General features: G+C 34.6%; 1 protein-coding gene across 3 annotated transcripts; it reads right to left on the reverse strand.

Annotated features, from left to right (window-relative positions):
• Positions 1–584: 584 nt before the first annotated feature.
• LOC100853651 (histone-lysine N-methyltransferase ASHH1) lies at positions 585–17125 on the reverse strand. 3 transcript variants are annotated; one of them, XM_019216750.2, is made up of 11 exons: positions 13973–14310; positions 13139–13203; positions 8365–8421; positions 6916–7072; positions 5373–5459; positions 4441–4525; positions 4264–4357; positions 3941–4139; positions 3774–3805; positions 2709–2886; positions 585–1340 (listed from the first exon to the last, which is right to left on the reverse strand). In XM_019216750.2, the coding sequence occupies exons 1-11, from the start codon at positions 14063–14065 to the stop codon at positions 1089–1091; spliced, it is 1299 nt and encodes a 432-aa protein (XP_019072295.1). In that variant the 5' UTR covers positions 14066–14310; the 3' UTR covers positions 585–1088. The 3 variants fall into 3 exon arrangements, with proteins under 3 accessions (XP_019072295.1, XP_003634539.1, XP_019072296.1); XM_003634491.4 differs by lacking the exon at positions 8365–8421 and having other exon boundaries at positions 13973–17125; XM_019216751.2 differs by lacking the exon at positions 2709–2886 and having other exon boundaries at positions 13973–14332.
• Between the last annotated feature and the right edge of the window lie 1004 nt (positions 17126–18129).

Here is an 18129-nt window from a genome sequence, read left to right on the forward strand (position 1 = left end):
AAAATAGTAATTTCAAAAATATTTTCAAAATCTATCATAATTAAAAAAAATCAAATTAAATTTGTCTTTTAAAATAATAATCTCAATTTAGATTAAAATCGTTCATTTAAAAGATAATTTTCTATTGATATCTCAAAAAATACCATAAATTTTAAACTAGTTCGAAAATATCATATTTAAAAATTATATTCTATAGTAATGGGATAAAAGTATCATAAATTTAATTTTTTTATCATTTTTTTTAAAACTCATTTTACAAAATAAATTTTTTATTATAAATTATAGTTATGATTAAAAAGAAAAAACTAAAAAAATATTTATAAAATAATATTAATATATGATATATAAATTATTTTTGTATATTAAATAATATAATATTTAAATATTTTAATGATGAATATTATTAAATATAAGATAAATTTCATTTTTCTTAAAATATATCTCCGTGGGATATACTACCTTAAAATATCCATATGCATATTCAATAATATTATATACTATTAGAATTATATCTTAAGATATTTAATTCATATCCAATAAGATATAATATTCTAAGATATAGATAATCCATCTAATAGGATATGATATTCGGACATTCATATCATATACCGCCAACCAAACGTAGCCTTAAAGAATTAAGAAGGATAAGGCATCCTTCCACAATGTACAAATTTAGATCAAACCAATAAATTAAATATTCATACATAGATGTCTATAACTTAACAAACAGGAGATTACAAAAAGTGAACCAACAATCAAACCAAACATTAGATAGACTCAGAAAAGTACATAATCCAAACAAACCTTATTTTTTTCAAGAAAGCTTTTCAGGTGAAAAGGGTCATTTTCCAGGAAAGCAAGGATCATTTTCTAAACATCCCCGTTTCCAAAATGTAAATTCAGAGAGAGAAACAACTTCAACTAAGAAATTTGAATTATAAAAGACCCTTGAATACCAGCTCTGCGCATCACAGCGTTTGGATCTATCATCAAAGTTCACAAACTTGTGAAAAAAGCCATTACAAAGAGATGTGGTGCATGGTTGAGAAAGAATCAAACACTTCATCTCATTCTCAATGTCTCTTCCTTCAAGGCTTGGGTTCTCCTTCAGAAGGTTGTGCTTCATCCGGTGCTCTTTGAGGTGTGCAGGCAATATTTCTGATAATGGAGGAATGAAGATTAAACTCTGCCTTGAGTTTCATGCAGCTAGCCCTTATCCATTTCTCAGCCACACTGGCTGGCACACCATCTATACCATATATTTCATTTTCTTTTATGGAAGGTTCAACTTCATCCTTGTATAACAAGTGGAGATGGGATGAGGCCTCCTCCCTTTGTTCCTGCATGGTGAATTGAAAAAAAAAATGTCAAAATGGGTGATGGACTAAAAGTCGGCTAAAAACAATGCCGGGAAATGGAGTTTTCCAAAAGCTGGGGATGAGGTGCAATATCACTCTGATCAAAATTATGGTATGCAACCAGCATTTACGTACTGCACGAAATGATACAAGGAAATGAAATTCCACAAAGATGATGGCAATTTTCATTCTAACAATGTATCATCCTTATGCTTAAAAGCATAACAAGCAGGGAAAAACCAGTTCCCAGATTTCCTTTCCATGGCAGAAACACCTAATAATGTAGAAAGCGCCAAATGGAAAATGAGGCAGAATATATTTATAACAAAGAACTTCAAACGTGGAAAATATACTCAGAAGCAGAAAAAAAGGAATTGACTGAAATAAAACAGCAGTTCTCCATGCTATAATTGGGTAATCACAGCCTTGATATATGATGCAAACTTGAAATCTCAGCCAGATGATATATCATTTAGCAGGTTTTTCACAAATGTTTTAATTATTAGTAGTATAATTGCACAATTACAAGTGGTGAACAAACAATATTGTTTCATAGCCTTAAGCATTACATGCTACTTGGAAAACTTTGATTGGAAATGATGGAAGCCAAATTTTTAGGACTCATTGATTCCACTTACATAGACAAATCATATTCCCAGTCAGATGACACTAAACATAGCATACAGAATGTTCCTAGTTATTCTTGTCCATATCAGGACACCTGCTTTGTATAAGCTTTCATTAAAGGCATTTTTCATAATGAGAAAAAGAAAGATCATTCAACTTGATTCAACAAAGCTTCGATGCCCAACCACCGGGGATTGTCTATTAGAATGAATATCTTTCTAGAACAAAAATCATAATAGATTAGAAGGTTATAACAACACCAAAAAAGTTGAAAAGTCAGAAGGCCCTTAATATAGGACGTAACAAATATAGAAACAAGAAGATTACTCTTTTACTATGGAGGGGATATCCCCAGCAATCTAAATTGGTGCCTCAACACCTGTACCCAACACCCATGGTAGGCTCAGACTAATGCTTTAATCAGACACTTGAGAGCCTAATTGAGTTTGAACTCAAACCGTGATAAACCTAAACCAAGATGCTCTCAACTCAACTTGTGCAACATGCATTCATGCACATATATGCAAGTGCACTCCTAATCATAGTTAACTTGGGTTAATCTTACCAAGCCTATCCACAGAGAAGACAGCTGCCCCACCCACCCCACCCCCCCAACAACCTCAACCAACACCAACCCACTCTGAACGAAAACCATAGACATCCAAGATGATTCAATTTTAGTTTGTATACACTACTATAATTACAGAAAAATCCAAATTATACCTCATATTTTAGGATCTCCTCTTGAGCTTCCTTTGATGCTAAGAATTGGGCAACAAATTTAGCATCAACTTGCTCTCTGTTGAGAGGTCTTGATGGTCCATTATGATTATTTTTTGACCTTTTCTTTGGCATGGACTCTGGTCGCATGGATAAGGAAGGTTTATCTTCCAGTGAGCATCTGTAAACAAACACCACACAGATAGGTCTGAGTCCAAATCACTAAATACATTATTATATGTAACATTTTTAGTAACAAAGGTCATCACTTGGCTAGCTAAAGTCACAATTCACTGAAAGCATAGAATTCAGGGTGTCATCTGCCCAAGTTGGGCACCCATCAAATTAGCCTACATATTTAATAAAGCCCCATAATGGGGGGAACAGAGGAGGGAGAGGGATGGGGAGGAAAGTCAGAAGTGTTCATGTTGCAGGCTAATTAATGTACCTGTTGAAACATACAGAAAGAAACAAAGATGAAAACTAGTCCTATACCCACACTGGGAATCCACTCAATCATCCCCAGTGTACAAGCATATCATTGATGTATAACAAACATTGCAGGCACGTGTGCACATAAATGAAAGAAAAAAGCAGTTAAGAAATTAGACGATGCAAGGCTAAAGCATAGTGTTAGTGTATCTGTGGTTAGGTTCACCGTCAAACTCACACAAGATCCTATTAGAATCTCTTGAAGCCTTGGCTTACAACATTTCAACAAAAACAAAGATGGCTTACCACTCATTCACCCACCAGGGTCACACTGGGTCCCACTCAAATCTCCCAGTTCAGATGAGTTATACCTAGGTTTTAACCTCAGAACATCCACTTTAAGGCCAAACTCAACTTTGCAGCCAGGTTATGGATCATCGTCTGACTAACTATGCTCATCTATACTGCAATTCAATAACTATAACCTGAACTCCAAAGACAGATGGACTAACTACTAATGAAGAGATTTAAGTAGCACCAACATATGAAATGTAATTCAATACACCAATACTGATTAGGGAAGATTGAAAACTACAAGCTAAATATGAATGCATAGTTGTAGGCATAAACCATTACCTTTCATCAATGTCCTCCCATACATCGGTATCCTGTCAAAAAAATTGCACAACATGGGAAAGAAAGAAAAATAAGAACAGCCTTAATTGAAGATGATTGTATCACTAATGCAACAATAATATACATCATATGGCTTAATGAAAATGGCATAACAATATGCTAGTCACCTGGAATCCACGAGACTTCGCCCCAAGAAAACCACAGCAGCTGGTGGCACCACAGAGACAATGAACCTTGGCACCACCATACCATTGAAAGTTATAATCATAAGTCAGTTCCGTTCCAATGGATATATCTCTCATTGCAAATATGCCAATTCTAACTTCCCCCAAAACTGACCACTTCCTTGTCTCACAATTTGGTTCACTGCAACAAAAGAAATTAGTGAATGCCATTAAGGATACACAGAATTAGACAAGAAGCAAAGCCATTCAGAATTTCCAAATATCTAATTTTTCATCAACCGCATATTTCATCTGAAGTGGCTTACCATGAATGGTTTATAAATCTAGCCTGGCTTCCACTTTTGGTGGCATCAATGCATTCCCTGGCATTCAGAGAAATTATATACGCATCGTTGATGCCTGCATCAATCCATAAGAAGATACAGCATTTCAGGGAAAGTGAATTAGATAGTTGTCATTTGTCTAATAAGTACAGATTTTACCTTGAGATGCATAAGCTAGGGACCTTTCCCTTGCTTCATTCCATGAAATTACCTCCCCACAGTACTCAATAATAAATCTTCCTGCCTATATCAGGTAAAAATGAACGAAAATGTTTTCAGATAAGCAAGGATTGACATATCATCACTGTTGATGCTGTGGTGACAAATTAAATTAGGTGAAGGATGATCTTAAGGTTTGAGATTCATAATCTAGTGACAAAAGTATCATCAAACTTCAAGACTTGATGGATTCAAATAATATGGAATAGTTATATAATATAGACTACAAACTGATAATGTTTTTGTTCTTAAAAATAAATATGGTGCATAAAAAAACAATAAATAAAAAAATGCATTTCACACTATACTATTAGCGGGAATAAAATAAGCAGGGAGAACTGTCATCTCTTGTCCTTGAACAAGGAATAGTCAGAGCCATAACGATCAACTCGTTAATTGTGTCATTGTCTCATAAATCTAATCATAAGAGTGTGGGAATGGCATTGAAAGTATAGACCAAGGCCCTATTTGGAAATGGTTCTTGAAAACAATTCTTTGAAGATTATTTTCTGAAAACGGATTATTTTCTGAAAATGGGTTATTTTTTAGAACAAATTTTAAGTGTTTTTAGTTGTTTTTTGTACAATATTCTGAGCAACAATTGAAAATATGGAGAATCCTTTGGAAATTTTGACATTGTATATAAGAGTGTGGTACCTTTATGAAGCACAAGCCAATAAAATTATTTTTCGTTTGTAATTTCTCAAAGAGAATTTTGTTCCTAAAAATAATTGAAACAATTTTTAAGAATTATTTTCAAAAACTGTTTTTGAGAACTATTTTCGCATTTGTACCTAAATAGGATCCAAGTTCCAACTAACTCAAGAAGTCTTGATTTATAAAAAGGTTCATGGCATATTTTTAAGAATTACCTTAATGTCCTCATTGGCAAGAAGACCCCACCCTCGGCCTTCAGTCCTGAACAACTTTGTCTTAGCATATTCATGCTTCTGAAATCTCTGTATATAGCAAACACGGAAACACCACAGTAAAAATATTTTCATAATATTGATACAAGGAATTCAAAGATTCTATTAATATTATTAATAGTTACTCTAAACATATAATTGTTCTAGAAAAATAAGGAAAAAATCATAAACTATTGTTAAAGAAATGTACAACACAGAGGAGATGAGAAAAACAGAGTCCATTTATATTTAGCAAGCACTATTGCATGAGTGAGAGATTGAAACTCAAAACTGAAATGACTGAAATTTATGTCAGAAAATCCAATTTTTGAACACAACATTATGTGCTAATTGGCTGAGACTATCTGCAGTCTGCTCTCATGGGGTTAATGAGTTTGGAAAGTGAAAAAAGAGCAGTTCAACAAGACTGAAACTCGTATCTAATTGACAGCCTTTTTTTTCCAGTTAAGGGAGGAGGGGAAGACGGGGAGGGTATTTGTCTAATATAAGGAGAGAGTCCAGAGACAAGGAGGTCAGAAGAATATCCATCTAACTATTTGTCAATTCTATTCTACGAAAACATGAATAGCATGAAAATTGAAAAGTATATGGTGGTATGTACATAAGGAAAGATGGAAGAGACATAAGGACTTAAGTTACTATTATGCCATACAAGACAGGATTAACATGCTAGTATATGAGAGTAAAGTCCAGAATACGTGTGTTGTCTCTGCATGTGGTTATGCCAACATCCAAACTAGTGTACTCTGGTGTACTCTTTTCTTTTTCCATATCTATACATCTTTTATTGCCTATCAACAAAAAAAATGCCAACATCCAAACCATTTATTGTTGGTGGGCTTTCCTCTTTTTAGTTGACCTAAACACTCCATTTGATGGATGGCTTCAACAAGTTTTTTATGTCGTTGTAAAGCTGGAGTGTTCTTTTTGTTGGGCACCTCACTTAGCCAATCAAGGAGCAAAACCTTTGGTGTTTCTGGTTTGTCCTTGGATTTTTTTTGTTTCTTCCTCAGCATGCAACTTGTATTGCTCTCTTTTTGGAGTTTTTCTTCTTGTTTTTAGGTTAGATTTGTAAACTTTATCTCCTCTTCCCCTTGGCCACCGCTCCCTCTCCCCCTCCCCCACACACAAAGAGAGGCATAGTCAAAGAACTAGGTCCTGCCTTTCACTCTCTTGTCTGCCTTATAGTGCAATTCCAATATGATTCAAAAGAATAGAATTCTAATTCTAGAACTATTTTTTCTTCCTCCCTTTTCTCTTTCCTAATACCTTTGCCTGCTCATTGACCCCACTAAACTACCAGCTTCCCTAATACGCCTATAAGCTGCAGCACCTATGACTTTTCACTACTTGGCCCCACCTTCTGTAAGAGATAATGACTGCATTTCACATTATGACATTATAATGCACTCCTGTTGTACATCACCATTAAATTTCAATAGAAAATTTGTGTAACATAAACATGTGTTTGTGATCTCATGTTTACCTGATTTTTGCAATGCACACTGCAAGGACAATAGTGAGGCGTGCACTCTATGCTAGTTAATACATTCAAGCACCTCTCTCCACATGCACTATCTGGATCATTGGTGTTGTACTTGCATTCACAAATAGTGATATCATCCTCCTCCTGCTTTATGTGTCTAGGAACACAACAAAAGAATTCCACATTGCATAAGATTTTTTACTTACAAAAAAGTTCATAAGCCATTATTGTTAATATGGCAATTAATATAAAAATTATCAGCACTGATATGGATGCCGCCATGCCCCTACCCAGCCTCCCAACTCCCAAAAAATTGGATTCAGAAAAATACAATACGGACTTTGAAATAAATGGACTGCCACTTCTGATGAAAAAGGGGCAAAAAATCAGTGGCCAAGCATAAGAAACCTACAGTTATGGGGGTACATATAAATAATCATCAAACATCAATTGAAAAACCAGTCAAAGTTCATATGCACTAAACCAGAAGATGAAAAATTATAATACCATTTATGTACAAATAAATGTTCCCAAATTAATATTTTCAGTCTTCATGTGAAACTATAGTTGCTGGCCAAGAAACACCCCTGAAGTTTGACACCGAACTGTTATAAAACAGCAAAGTCCTTAACAAGCAAACAACACAGTAAACCCCCTGGGAACAAAATCTTATTAGTTACCTAGATAAGCTCACTACTATTTTTTTGTACATGTTAACAGAATTTCATTCAAATTTATCTCTAAATACAAGAAGGACAAGACAGTCCATCCAAAAAATACAAAAAAGAAAAACTGATAAAAAATATAAGAACAAGTCTGAAACCCTCCTAAAGATAATTTTAGATAAGTTCCAGAGCCGAGAGAGAAGAGGAAAATGCCTGCAAATGAAATCTACATGAGTTGGGTGGGTTAAAAGTCCCCTGCAAAAGGAAGTTTCCATCATTTATTTTCTAAAACATCAACATCATATTTGACTAAGTGTGGACCCAAAAAAAAAGAGCATATCGAGTTTTGAGCAATATCGACAATTTCGCAAAGCCACCAATCATACTTCCATGGACCTCTTTCCTTATTAGCTACCTACAAGATTACAACAACAGAATTACCCTCAAGCCAATGATCAGATACTCAATGTCTTGGCTTGCAACAAATCCTCCAAAAACACTAGCATCCCTATCCCTTCTTCAGTAGAGATCTAGAAAAAGCTCTCGACACCATATCCTTATGATCTCTAAGCACTCCTCCTAGCCCTAGCTGTCTTAGATTACTCAACGAGCACAAAAGTTTTAACTTAAAAGAACCCATAGGAGGCAGTCTTCAGTGAGGATGTATCTCCCCAACAATCTTCTTGGAATAGCAAGCTATGCACCAAGTTAGGAACAAAGAACTCAAGGTGTGCCCTTAAAAGCTTTGGTGAGAGAAACTCATAGGCAAGCAAGGAAAGCATACCGGATAAGAAAAATCCTCCAATATCCTCCATCTGCACTCAAAAATCCCAACAGTCCTCTGTCATTGGTTAATTCATGTCAAAGTGTGGTTAGCTCCATGTCAAAGAACCCCACCTTTCAGATGATCCCAAACAACTCCAGCATTTCTGGATAATTTATGTCATAGCTCCAATACAATACCGAGCAGTCTAAAATGGTTATCAATCAACAAGTACATTGCTTTTGAAGTAGTGGATAATTAAATATGAATTCTGCTTCAAATCAAAGAAACGCTCAAATTTTGTAACTGTTATGGACAATATATTCCATCCAAGCCAATCCAGCAAAAAAAAACTATCAAGCATCAACAAGGGAATATTATTCTCACCTCTCCAGTCTTCTGCTTGGGGGTTGCTCAAAAAGCATACATGACAACGCCTTATTTGAAAGAGCTTTTTAAACAAAGCAACATTTGAAGGTTAAGTGTAACATTTTGAGAGTGTTTCTATAAAACTATCACCCATGAGCCTCACACTTCCCAACATGACTGATCTACGATTCCATGTTTTGCAGAAGCAAGAAAATTCACGCTTTTTCTCAAACACTATGTAAGAATATATTTTTATCCAACTAAAATTTTTAAAAATGTCAAAATTATCCTTATCTTTAATACACAGTTATTGAACATAAAATTCAATCAGGAACCAATAGTAACTACTTCAATTTCCTCTCCTTCTATTGCTAAAGGCAGAAGTCAAACGCTATCCAAAACCATTGATGGAGATAAAGATGCTAAATTATGTAATTATGTTAGGCTTAAATATAGCAACTGATAGATTTTATTATTCATTATTTATTTTAGGGTTATTATTTTATAGTGATAAAGTTTTATTGTAGTTCGGATTATTAAAATTATTTTCCTATTAGAGTTAGGGTATATACTTTAGATTTTTTTATTATAAACACTACTAGAGTTCAGATTGTCAATCTATATACTTTAGATTTTTTTATTAATAATGATTATAATTTCTTTAGAATATTGATCAAAATAAAACTAAACATCTCCACCATTGTTAAAGGCCACCTAAGGATAAACAAAGGTAAAATCTCCTCAAAATTGGACTCAACTCCTCTCATTGTTATCCACCCCATTTGATTTACAAATTGAAAGCCAACCAAGTTGAATAACATTAAGTCAAATGCCTTTAAAGGCAATAGTCCAAGAGACCTACAGGGAGGAATGAAAGTAAAGTAAATCCCACAACATCTCTTCCATTCTCCACTTTTCCTCAAAGATCCTATCATTTCACTCTTGCCACACAATCTAAAAAGAGTGAGTTAAGCAATTTTCCAAAGGGTCTTTCTTTTGATGAAACTCCCCAAACCCGTAAATGAGATGGTCATCATGTTGGCAAAACCCAATCCATCTTGGCTAGGCTAAATAGCTTGTGCCAAAGCCCCAATGTTAACGACAATATAGAAAGAGATGGTTGATCAATTCTCCACTTCCCATGCATAAGATACGTCAATGAGAACTAAGGAATTTTTTTTTATTTTTTATATTTTGATAGATAAAAAGATGTATATATAATGATAAGAGGAAGCACCAAAAGCAGTGCCCTCAGAGTATACAGGGAGTATACAAAAGAAGCCCAAAGGCTCAAATCGAAGGGGAAGGGATAAAAACAAAAAACATCACCTACCCTTACTTAGAGCCTAACCAATCAAAGAAACTTACAAGAGAAGAAAGGCTCAAAACTATAGACACCCTAACCCAAAGATTACATACAAAAGAATTTTTCAATCTTTGAAGTGAAAGCTCATCATTACCAAATGCTAACAAATTCCTTTCCTTCCAGACTGACCAAAATATACATAAGGGGACCATTTGCCAAGCCTTTTTACGAGCTTTCCCCAGAAACGCCCCATGCCACCCAAGAAGAGTTTCCTTCACTGAATAAGAGAGAATCCAGGCCACACCAAAGAGGGAGAAAAGAAGATTCCACAGAACCCGAGTCTTTACACAATGAAGTAAAAGGTGATCCACCGTCTCTACTTCAGAGAGGCATAGAAAACACCTATTTTCCAAAGAGTGCCCCCTCCTTTGAAATTGATCCAAAATTAAGACCTTACCCCTAGAAGTCGCCCAAGCAAAGAAAGAGAAAATTAAGACCTTGGCAGCAATTGCCATTATGGTAATGTTTAAAAAGTATTTCAAAGGTTAAAATATCAAGAGAGAGAAAGAGAGAATAATCTGTACATGAAAACATTGGACACTAGTATTTGGAGACACTTATTGGAGATCGAAGCTTAAGTGTAATTATTATTCCATGCATTTTTTAAGAAACAACAGTATAGTATATTGAAGTAAATAAAAATTAAGTACAAAGAAGGATGAGAAATCCTCCAAAAAGTACACAAAAGAAAGCAAAAAATCAAGTTCAAGAATGTATACAACTATGAGATTCCGCAAACTATGTCCCAAGTGGGAATATACCAGAGTAATCTATCCTTGCTAGCCCACACCCTTGGAACTAGACACCAACAACTAATCAAGTTGGATCAAATTAAGGGGAACACTCTTAAACATTGTGGTGCATGAAGCCCAAAAGGAGGCTAAGAAATGAATTGTGTCCTAGAGGCCTTCTGAAGTTCTCACCTTATCTTACAAAATCCTAGCATTTCTCTCCCACCACACAACCCACATTAAAGCAAGACAAGCAAACTACCACAGCACCTTGTCTCCACTGGAATTTCCCAATCTTTTATATGAAATAAGCATCATGTCACATATACTCCTAGGAGAAACCCAATCCATATGAACCAAGCTAAATGGTATGTGCCAAAGCCCCAAACTCAATGGGCAATGTAAGAAGATATGATCTACCATTTCACCACTCTCCACACACAACAAACAAACATAAGGACTAATGGCTTTGAAGAATCTTCTCAGTTGTAGCATGTCATTGGTGTTTACCTTCTTGAGTGTCACTAACCAAGCAAAGGATTTGATCTTAAATAGGGCTAGTGATTTCCAAACAAAATTAATAGGAAATGATGGAGTTGGATAGGACCGAAAAGAACAACTTTACTATGAATAAACTTGGAGAAGACGGGGACCAAGCTCTCGAGTCATGACCCAATGGAGATAAGTGCAAGTGTGAAAGAGAGGACATGAGCCTTTCAAGAACTTCTATCTCAAGATCCAAAAGATTGCGATGGAAGTTTAGATTTCAAGAGAAAGAAAGAATTAGTGAACCCAAGAATTGATGACATAGTGAGGTTTTTAACTGTGACAATTCTGAATAAACTGGGAATTGAGAGCACAAAGGTTGATCCGCCCATCACAAGTCTTCCCATAATTGAATTTTTGACCCATCTCCCACCACCAGTTGAGTGCATTTGGAAAAATCTGGGAAGACCTATGCAATGGCCTTTTCAGGACAACGATGTAATCACCTAACTATCATGTTGGCATCCCACCCATTAGTACGTGTCCGATAAATGGTTAGGGTAACCTGATGCCAAAGAGTGTACCTTTCCTCAGGAAACCTCCATAGCCATTTTCCTAATAAAGCGCGATTCCTTACTAAAGTCTTCCCAAACCCTAATCCCCCTTCCCCTTTAGCTTTACACACTAAGTCCCAACTAACAATATGGTCTCTCTTATGCTCCTCAAATCCTGGCCATAGAAAAGCCCTTTTGTAATTTCTCAATTTTTAGCACCACTAAAGAAATAATTTTGAACAAGGGAAGAAAGTAATTGGGAATATGAGATAAGCACAAATGGAGAAGAGTAATCCTCCCACCTAAAGACAAATAGGTTTTTTTCCACCCATCCAACCTTCGCAAAACTCTCTCAATCACCAAATCTGGGAATGCACCTACCTTTGGGTTCCACTCCAATGGAAGCCCAAAATATGGAATAGGCCAATCCGACACCCCGCAATCAAGGGCCACTACTAACCTATCTAGTTGATCTAGATCAACGTTGATGCCAAAGAGGGTACTCTTTTCTAGATTGACTTTAAGTCTAGAAATATGCCCAAACACTACCCAAATTATCTTAAGAGTTTCCAAATCTTCCAGAGAAGCTCTTGAAAAAAAGATGGTGTTGTCTAAGCACAATTATTATTCCATGCATTAGCTATGGCCATTTGAGCAAACTGCATATGCTATTCAAATGCTTTTATAGAGTTGACCTTGTGAATGATGATGAGTAAAGGATGAAAGCTTAGACTTAATACAACAGCTAGTTTTATTTTTTTTTCCTTTTTGGGGTAGTTGAACTTGAGTGAGAGTTTTAAAAATGGCAAATAATCACATAAACATCAAATTCTTTTAATAAGCATTATTATGACACATCAAATATAGTTATACTTGTACGTGAACATAGTTTCTTTTAGGTATAATGTTAATGACTGGTAGGAACTTTGAACTTTTGGCATAATATATTTGTTATGGGGCTGGCTGAAACTTAGAACTTAAACTTGTAATTAAAATTTTGATTATTTGAGGATCTTATGATGAAATAATGCATTGAAACATCATATCATTTCCTGCACATGATATTGATGATTGTCTATATTTACCCTTATAACTTTACAATGCATTAAAATGATGAAACAATTCACTAAAATGCCATATTTTAATAATTTCATCAAAGCTCTAGTGCTCAATCATGCAACAGATGCATGAACATAAAGATCCAATAATATTTTGTAGTTATCATTTGTCAAAATATCAAGTTCAAAAAAAGAAAAAGTCAAACATATTAAGAAGAGAAGAGATCTTACTCTCGATATGAGAAATCATTTTTATTGATGTGTATGTAGACTCGTACACCTTCAATTTGTTGATCCTTCAAACAGAATTTCCTTGTCACTTAATTTACACAAATAATGTTTTGCCATATAAATAGAAGGGGCGTATAGGTATATAAAAAGCTTTCCTCCACGAAATGGAGCTTATAGGTGAAATAACAAAATCATTATGGAGTATCTACTCATTGAAATAAAATATAGAGAAAAAAATGAAAAATTGTAAAGGATGGCAATGGAGAAAATTGGGGATGGACCATCCCTCTCTTGTCTCCATCTTTAAAAGGCTAACGAAAAAGAGAGAGGTGGAGAGAGAGAGAGAGAGTAATTGCTAGAATTAAATTGATGGAATTGATCAGCTGCCATTTTGATCACTTACTCCAGTGAACAAAATGTTGCCCTACAATGCCAGCTAACTACACACTCCATATGAGGGAAATAGATCTCCTATAAAGATATATAAAATCTAGATTTGTCGTATTGAAATAATGGTGCACCATTATTTACATCCTATGTACTCTCATGCACTAGTTGCTTTTTTAATACATTCTCTTCTTTATCAAAAATAAAATAAAATAAAATAAAATAAAATAATGGTGCAGATATGAGTAGTACTCTCTACAGAAGAAATAAGTCATTATACTATAAAAATGGCTAGTTTGAAGCCAAGTTGTGTATGATTTTCAAAAAGTAAAATAGTTGGGATTGTTCAAATACCAATGGACAAAACTGACAGGAAATTTCCTATCATATAAACAATTGGACCTCAAGAAAAGCGATGAAAAGGAAAATAACGAAGAGAGAACCTACAAATCGACCATGAGGATCAATGCGACAAGCTGATGAGGCAACATGTTGGCGACTGTGGGTGCGCCGGACTGCTGGTGCTTGGGACTGGGACATTGGGACTTGATGACTTAGGGTTAGGGCTACACCGTCAAGGAAGAAGGTTGTGTTTGTGACAAGTGAGTATGAGATATGGAAAACATTTTGCTTTTATAGGTGGGTTCTGGGCAACTAAGTGATTCTTTGGGGGTGTAAATGTAACTTTAATACATAATCAGGGTGCACTAGTATAAAACCCTACATAACTCCAACCCAACTCGTGCTTAAGAAATAAAATTCTTGAACCCTCCCCTATTTAGACTGCACTTTCCCCAAGTCAATCCTAAAGGGGAAAGCCAGGTCACCTAAAAAAGCCCACCTCATTATCATCCTTAATTAGCATTGAGAGGACCAAATGAATTTTCATGAATCCCCCTTATTAATTTTAGTATTTACAATTTTCAAATGAAGATGGTACAATAGCTCCCCTACCCTCCCAAAACCACCACCCTCCACCTTTTTTCCTCCTTTCACCAAGCCCCAACAGAGGGGAAAAAATTGATGCTGAATGATAGTACTAACATTAAAGTATTAATCATTTTTGCTAGCATAGTTATTAAAAACTTAAAATGCATACTACAATGTAAGACATGATATTTGTTTTATGTAAAATATTACACATCCTGATATGTACCATATCTTAAGTTTATCATAACATACAAGACACGCTCCAAAGTACACTCCACACTATGTTTAATACTTTTTGAGAAAAATTAAATTTCAAAACAAAAAATCATTAATGAAATTATTATATTTCTTTAAATGCACTTTAGGATTACAAATTACTGATAAAAGGGAAAAAGAGAGGTACAACAATTCTACATGGAAACACTACATAGTTGTGCTCAGAAATAGATTTTTTTAATAGGCAAAGATAAATCTATTAACAAGGTGGGTGCAACCCAAGTGTCTGGGAAGTGTACAAAGAGCACATAGAGGAAAAAGAAAAGGAAAACCAGCATCCTCTTATCAATAAGAGCTTATTTCAATTAATGAAACATAGCATAGACAGATCTTGCATGAAGAGACTTTCTTGACCAGAAGGAAGGGGACATTTGAATAAGTTTTTTCAGTGCTTGAACTATTTACTCCACGTCTTCAAAGCACTCCTGCCAATTAATCCAAAATAAACACAATAGCATAGATCTCTGTATCTTCCCCTGCTTTTTGCCCACAAAATTCTCATTCTAACCCAATCAGGCCTCTCAAACTGAAGAAGGAACCACCCCGATAATACCAAAAATAGAGGGAAAAAAAAAATCTCATAGGGTCCTTGTTGCTTTTAAAATGTAAGAGAACATGAGAAGTTGATTCTTCTTCAACTTTTGCAAAGAATGCATCAATTTCCAAAACAACAACCCCTCCTTTTAAACTAATCTAAAGTGAGAATCTTAGTCCAAACTGCATCCCAACCGAAAAATTAACTTTTTATGAGCACCAACAAATCCTAAACCTCTTTCTTAAGAAACACAACACCATCATCCAACTCTGAAAAGGAAAGATTTAATTGAGAATTTACCATCTTTGGAGCCCCTACAAACTAAAATATCCCTACGATTCCTTAGCATCCCTCCCTCTAGAAAGCCTTGAAAAGACAGACCCTATGCTTTCTATTCCAAATCAAGGAATTGTCTTTGGAATCAAGGGTTCTAATAACCCCTCTCATCCACAACATCTCAAACATCTACAACCCAGGCATTTTTTAACATAACTACAGAATACACAAGGGAGAGAGATACACAGAAATGTGTACCTATCAAGAAAAAAATACACAAAAGGGTGATTCATCACACAAATCATTCTTCCAAAATTTAACTCTTTAGCCCCCTTTCTCGTGAAAATTTTAACCACCACCTTGCCAAGCAATGCTTTATAAAGAGAAGATCAGGCTTTAATTCCAAGCCCCTTTTGTCATTTTCCCTGTAGATCATCGACCACTTCACCAAATGCAATTTTCTCTCAAGTGAACACCATCAGAGGAAATCCCTTTGGAGCTTTTCTAGTCTTAGAGGCAACATTCTTTCTCGTGAAAATTTCAAACACCACCTTGCCAAGCAATACAATATAAAGAGAAGATAAGGCTTTAATTCCAAGCCCCTTTACTCTTTTTCCTTGTAAATCGTCAATCACTTCACCAGTTGCAACTTGCCTCAAGTAAACACCCCCTCAAAGTAAATCCCCCTAGAACTTTTCTAGTCTCAAATGCAACATCATTGGAATCATAAGTGAAAAGATTGAATTAAGAATATTTATTCTTGTAGCAAATACTAAGGAGTAGATATTTGAGTGATTAAATGTTGAACTTGAATATGATGTTGAAATCAAACTCCTTTTTTTTTTTTCTTTTTTTCATTTTTTCTTCTCTTTGAGAAAGGAAATAATAATGAATTTAGAAAGCCAAAACTTTGAAGGTGGCACATAAACTCATACATATCAACCATACATACACATATACATGACTAATTAGACACTCAAACTTAAAATTATTATTATTATTCTTATAATTATTATAATTATAATTATTACCATTGTTATTATTATTATAATAATTATTATTATCATGATGCTTTGATAGACAAAAAGAGATTAGATATGTAAGGATGAAAATAAACAGCCATACAAAAACCTAATATCATTTACTTAAGCCATCAACGAAATCTAACAAAGAGCAATAAACCATTCCCAAGAAATTTGATCAAAGTCTCCTTCAATCCTTGTTCAAAAACCTCCACCTCATTGAAAGACCAATTGTTATGCTCTTTCCACAAGCATCAAAAAAAGAAAGCAGGAGTCATACACAACACTTTCCTCAACCATTTATTCACATCCCAAGCCTTCTAACCTAATAAAAAAACTACATTTGAATCGCAAAAATAGCAAATAATATATAACATAGCAACCAGACTTTATCATAGTGAACTAAAATATGGTTTGTTGATTCTAAATTAGTTTTTCAAAGACTACACCAATTTACCAAAGACCATCCTAACCTCATTATTTGGACTAGAAAATCTTCTCACAAGTTGCTTCTTAAGAAGGAAAATATAAAAATAAAAATAAAGATTTTTTTTTAAAAAAAAAAAAAAAAAGCCCTCAAAGGTGCACAAGAAAACATACCTCATTTTCAAGGAAAAGAGTAAGCTAAGCATATCAAATTGTTTTGAAAAAAAAAAATCCTCAAAAGGAGAACAAGAAAACATACCTCTTTTGCAAGGAAAAGTGTAAGCTTCCCTAAGCATATCAAATTGTTAAAAAACCTCACTAGGAATCTCCTCTTCTTCCCTCCACTCCATAAGAGGTAATCCTCTCTTTCCCCTATCAATTTCATATATGAATACTCTCCATAAACCTATCCACGGCCTCTAGCTCCCTATCCTGACAAGGCCTTCTAAAATAGTGGCTCTAATGACCTTGACCTCTCTCAATCACCCAAAGATCCACCACTCTTACAAATTTGGTAGTACCACAACTATAGAGAGAAAGGAATGAATCTTTCAAGGAACTCTCCTCAACCCACCTATCCAGATGATTTTATAATAAATCTACGCATTAAAAATGTCCCTTTTTGTTATGTTGAATTTAGCAAAATCTGAAAATCAATTTCATATGCATTAATAATTTGATATTGATGAATGCTTGTGTTTTATATCTTCTCATTTTACTATCTTGCAAAAAAATTGTTATAGCATGCATATCTTTTTTTTTTTTTTTGATCGTGTAAAAAAATTAGGATACATAATAAGATTTGATAAGATACACAACATAGCAAATAGAAAGACGATACAAGATAAAATTACTAAGCCCCTTGAGGCAAATCTAAATGACAACATTTCAACATGCATTAATAGACATATTAAACCACATAAACCCATACGGTTAGCTAGTAACGTGCAGATTTTTTTATACCAAATATACATACAGATATGTTCATTAAATATTTGTACTATTCAAGAGAACAACTAGATAATTTAAAGGAGCAAATTTTTATGCTTCAGTGTTGCAGTCTGTGACAACTAAATTCATGCCATCAAACATGCTCATTAAAGTTAAAAGGAAGAGCATACAGTTTGAGATTCTAACCA

This window comes from Vitis vinifera, chromosome 18 (assembly GCF_030704535.1).
Source record: "Vitis vinifera cultivar Pinot Noir 40024 chromosome 18, ASM3070453v1".
Classification (NCBI taxonomy): domain Eukaryota; kingdom Viridiplantae; phylum Streptophyta; class Magnoliopsida; order Vitales; family Vitaceae; genus Vitis; species Vitis vinifera.